At 40.8% G+C, this 5054-nt stretch overlaps 1 protein-coding gene across 1 annotated transcript; it reads right to left on the bottom strand.

The window, feature by feature from the left end:
- Positions 1–215: 215 nt before the first annotated feature.
- LOC109903252 (uncharacterized) lies at positions 216–3492 on the bottom strand. The gene is made up of 3 exons (XM_020499896.2): positions 2908–3492; positions 756–1162; positions 216–547 (listed from the first exon to the last, which is right to left on the bottom strand). Exons 1-3 carry the CDS (start codon positions 3091–3093, stop codon positions 472–474), a joined length of 669 nt encoding a protein of 222 aa, XP_020355485.1. The 5' UTR covers positions 3094–3492; the 3' UTR covers positions 216–471.
- Positions 3493–5054: the final 1562 nt, after the last annotated feature.

Here is a 5054-nt window from a genome sequence, read left to right as displayed (position 1 = left end):
GTCAGCACCTGGCCTAGCAACAGTATTACATGATTAGCCTATCTATCATTAGCTAAGTAGGCCTACTGTTTTTTGGTTGTTGTTTTTTCAATTGGGAGGAGAGGGGAGGCGAGAGATATGAGAGAGAGTGGTTGAGAAGTGGAACATTCAGAAGTTGACGTTTGGTAGACCACTTTGGACCTATCCATGGTTCTGAAACGAATAACATCCAAATCAACAGTAAAATCGATACTATCGTTTTAATTTGTGCTTTACATGATTAAGTAACAATATGCCACCAATTTAACAATATTCATACATTACATAGTAGATCAAAATTACGAAAAAACATAAGCGACCCAGGTCATGAAAACGGGACCCACTTCTGTGGCGACAGAGTTCTTTCAAGAGTTCCAGAGGAGAAAATTCAACGTTGAGCTCTTCAGAGTCTTCTCCCGTGTCTCTTCTTCCTCTGAGCCAAAATCAGAATAATTATAGTGTCTTCAGAGTCTTCTCCCGTGTCTCTTCTTCCTCTGAGCCAAAATCAGAATAACTATAGTCTTGCAGCCTGAAGAATGAAAATAGATGTACATTTTGAAATGATAGGCCTATGGGGCTTTCCCATTCGAAAGTCTATAAATTGAAGCCTAAATGGTACTGTATCTGTTTCTTAAGTATATATATATTAAATAGTAATGCAATTATTTAATAGGCTACCTTATGTTATTGGTCGAAACATGCTACAAAAACACCATTATTCGTCAATGTAGGCTTACCTAATATTTCCATTTGGCACGGGTTCGGACCTGCGTGAGAAAAAGGCCATAGCTCGGAAAGGATACCGGAGGTTGAACTCATTCCTACCGAACCTCTGTGGCAGGGTGGCGGAGGGCAGTGTCCCGACATGGGGACACTCAATACACGACATCGGTTCCGTTGCGCCAGACCCCTGTGCTCTTCCAAACCGTTGCGGTAAATTAAGGGTCGTTTTGGGTGAGTGGGTGTCGTCGGGGAGGGAGTCCCGGCCGAAGCGAAGCGGAAGGTTGGCATGAAGGTGTGACGTTTTGACAGGTGGCGGGTAGAGCCGGACCATGGTCGGTGCTAAGCTGACTTTGCCGCTGATCGGCACTACGTTGATTTTGAAATCATCCACCTCGATACTCCGTGGTATTTCATTGCTTGTCTGAAAAGAAAAAAGCAGGGAAAAAACATAAAATATTCCTCTTTCCCTCATCTTATTTTGTGTGTGTATAAAATCTAGATATAATCACACAAAAAGGAATATTATTGATGACTATTCGTTAACTGGTATAGAAGGCTACAACTTGACTATTCGTTAACTGGTATAGAAGGCTACAACTTGACTATTGGTTAACTGGTATAGAAGGCTACAACTTGACTATTGGTTAACTGGTAAAGAAGGCTACAACTTGACTAGTCCTTAACTGGTAAAGAAGGCTACAACTTGATTGTCATATCAAATCAACAGAGCAGCATTGCACGGCCATTTTAGCAGATCTTTTTTTAACCTGATATTTACTCGGAAACTATGGAATCATAATATCAATCAAATGTTTGTTTAAAAAAAAAATGTTTTACATCAGCAGTTGTCACAAAGTGCGTAACAGATTCCCAGCCTGAAACACCACAGAGTGAGCCATGCAGAAGCGCAGTGGCCAGGAAAAACTCCCTCAACGTAGGAGTGTTCCTGGTGTGCACGATTGTCAGACTGATAGCTAATCAGAACATAAATATGTAGCTCAATTCAGATAGTAGAACATTGTGCCACCTTGTTTTAATAAGCCAAAATATTATGATTTGGTAATAAATGCATAGTTTAACCCTTATTTTTCACAGGTAAGCCAATTGTAAAATAGGGATGATTAGGTGGCCAGATTGGGAATTTAGCATTACTCTTACAGTAAGTTCCATGGGATCTTTAGTGACCACAGAGAGTCAGGAGACCTGTTTAACATCCCATCCAAAAGGCAGAAGGCTACACAGGGCAACGTCCTGGTGGATTCTGATATTTTTTTATAGATCAGAGGAAAGGGTGCCTCCTACTGACCCTCCAACACCACTTCCATCAGCATCTGGTCTCCCGTCCAGGGAACAACCAGGACAAACCCTGCTTAGCTTCAGAAACAAGCCAGCAGTGTGATACAGGGTGATGCAGGGTGGTATGCTGCTGACAATTCTGTTAGTAGAACATTCTGCCACCTTGTTTTAATAAGCCAAAATATGATGATTTGGTAAGAAATACATAGGCTTAGTTACCATTTATTAAGAGCTGCACCAAAAAACTCTGTAATGCCCTTTACATTAGATACATATAATATATTGGCAAAAGCAGCTCAAAACTCAAATTCTCTGCTTTTATTCTGATTAAGTTTCCATTAATTGGTCTTTTGACCAATCAGATCAGCTCAATTGCCCAGAATTGGGCTGCCTGTATAAACGCAGCCTGTGAGCTGCAATTAGCAAGCAAATAATTACCAACTAGGTTACTTGATTTAAATCAAGTTTACTATGAAAATAATAATTAATAACAATAATATAGACTTTCAATGTATTATTAGCTCTACTTTATAATCTAATGTTGACATTCAATGTATTATTAGCTCTACTTTATAATCTAATGTTGACATTCAATTGTATTTTACTACATTTGACCTCTTTTTTTTCAAGCTTCTTATTGACAACACTTTTTTATTTGACCTTTATTTAACTAGACAAGTCAGTTACAGAACAAATTCTTATTTTCAATGACGGCCTAAGAACAGTGGGTTAACTGACAGATTTTCACCTTGTCAGCTCAGGGATTCAATCCTGCAACCTTCTGGTTACGAATCCAACATTCTAACCACTAGGCTACCTGTCGCCCCTCTACTGCTTAAGAGGTCATTTTGGGTGTAGGGTTATGCCTACCTGAGGGTCCTGTCGCTGACTGGTGGTGTGCCCATCGTTGTCGTTGGTCATGGACATTCTGTACGCCCTAGAGTCAGAGGCCATCACCCCTTGGAACCCCAAACACCCAAGAATAACCAAGGTGAACATCGACATGGTCGTCCTCAAAGTGGCAGTGACAGGAAGCATCTTGTCTCTGTGGAACATTGACTACCATACTTATACCCTCTGTCCCTCACCGTCACCTGCTCTTAAAGGGTTCACAAACACACACACACACACACACACACACCATTCACCAACCAGAATCATGAATGAAAGCATTGCCCACCCCGGTACTTCCTAATTTGGCCCACATACAAAACATAGTACACACACACACATTCACAATTCAACATATAATTATCAATGAATGCATGTGAACATGTGCTCATTTGGCCATCATTGTACATCATACAATCACATGACCAGAATCAACCAGTCATTAAACAGTGTCCAACCTGCCCTACTGGACATGTGCCACACACACACACAAACACACCAAAAGACAGGGAAACAGTATTTTTAAAAGTGTGACGTGAGTATTAATTTCTTAATTGGTAGGGCATCTTCGTGGTCATGGTAACAGAGAGCCTTGCAAGGAGTGTGTGTGTGTTTGTGTGTGTGTGTGTGTGTGTGTGTGTGTGTGTGTGTGTGTGTGTGTGTGTGTGTGTGTGTGTGTGTGTGTGTGTGTGTGTGTGTGTGTGTGTGTGTGTGTGTGTGTGTGTGTGTGTGTGTGTGTGTGTGATGTATGAGCATGTGTCGGTGGTGACAAATAGGGTCTTACTGGTCAACTGACTTAAGGTTATATACAGTACAGTAGGACCCTTGAGTAACATACATTTTATTGTGGATCCAAATAAGTGCATGTGAGTGTGTGAATGGCCACCTTTGTATGGACTGCCCCCTCTATCGCCACGTTTACACAGCAGCCCAATTCTGATCTGTTTTTCATTCATTGGTATTTTGTCCAATCAGATAATTGCGCAAAAGATCAGAATTGGTCTGTCTGTGTAAAAAAATAAAATCCCAACTTCTACCTCAATTATTATTATGTGTGGATACGAGGCGGACATTTCAATCGGATGACTTAATGGTTTGGACACTTATCAATTCCACTTCTAATTAATGCTTGTCTAAAGCATTCTTTCCCTCTTAGCCTACTAACATTCAGCTGTTATTTATTGAGTGTTGTGTTTCCTGCATCTTGGCAACAGCTAGTGGGCTGCAGTGAAAATATTCCTGAGGGAAAAAAACGGTGAATTGTGAGAGAGATTGATGAAGGTCATTAACATTAATTAACTAATTCAGAGAATAACATGTTCCAGTTCTTTCATTTAAATTACCCCGCATGACGTATGTCATTCCACATTCTCATTCTGAATCATAGTGGCTTTGTTTGTTTTAATGAATTACTCACTAGGTTTGTATTTTCGTTCGGTTGACACTGAATGATAAAAAATGTCATAATTACTTATTTAAAATATTTATTTGATCCAAACATCACAACCTGAAATTCTTTTAAAAATGATCTGTCTCTGTCTTTAACTCTCTCTCTCCCTCTCTGCATGCTGGGAGTGTTGGTGCATGCTGGGAATTGCATGAGCGAGTGTGAGTGGTGTCGGGAGTTAGATCGCCTGTGTTTTCTTTTAGTTTCCTTTTCTTGGTGGTTTTCCTTTTTCTATCCGTGGTTATGTTTTTTTGGTAGAATTAGGTATATTGTATTTCTAGTTGGAATTTCCCTGGTTTTGGTGGGGACCCACATGGGGACACTGTCCCTGTCAATTCGGCACTGCTTCAGGTGTGTTACTGAAGCTACTGTCACTGTGGAGGAGTTTCTGGTCACCGTAGGAGAGAAGGTAGGCTATGAAAATGTTGCTTATGCATCGAGGATGAATAAAACGCCATTCACCAATGGATGATGAGGAGAGGAAGGAACATCATTGGTCAACGGGCCATCATTGGCCAGCACTGGGGTAATGTCACCATATGCAGAGCTATGAGGCACAATGTGGTCCTCCACCGCCATGCCACACTTGGACCATACAACACAAAAACATGATTGCAGTGTTTCATTTTGCAAGATGTCTGTGGGGTTTGGGGAAATTGACGAACTGTTTTGTGTTTAA

This window comes from Oncorhynchus kisutch, linkage group LG14 (assembly GCF_002021735.2).
Source record: "Oncorhynchus kisutch isolate 150728-3 linkage group LG14, Okis_V2, whole genome shotgun sequence".
Classification (NCBI taxonomy): domain Eukaryota; kingdom Metazoa; phylum Chordata; class Actinopteri; order Salmoniformes; family Salmonidae; genus Oncorhynchus; species Oncorhynchus kisutch.
Note: the sequence above shows the minus strand (reverse complement) of the source record. Positions and strands in the feature narration are given on the sequence as shown.

What these genes read in the sequence shown, in the direction of transcription:
- LOC109903252 (XM_020499896.2), bottom strand. Translation starts at nt 3,093, where the DNA reads ATGTTCCACAGAGACAAGATGCTTCCTGTCACTGCCACTTTGAGGACG. An exon ending in GTCAGCGACAGGACCCTCAG is followed by an intron (nt 1,163 to 2,907) that starts GTAGGCATAACC and finishes TTTTCTTTTCAG; the next exon opens with ACAAGCAATGAAATACCACG. An exon ending in GTGCCAAATGGAAATATTAG is followed by an intron (nt 548 to 755) that starts GTAAGCCTACAT and finishes TTCATTCTTCAG; the next exon opens with GCTGCAAGACTATAGTTATT.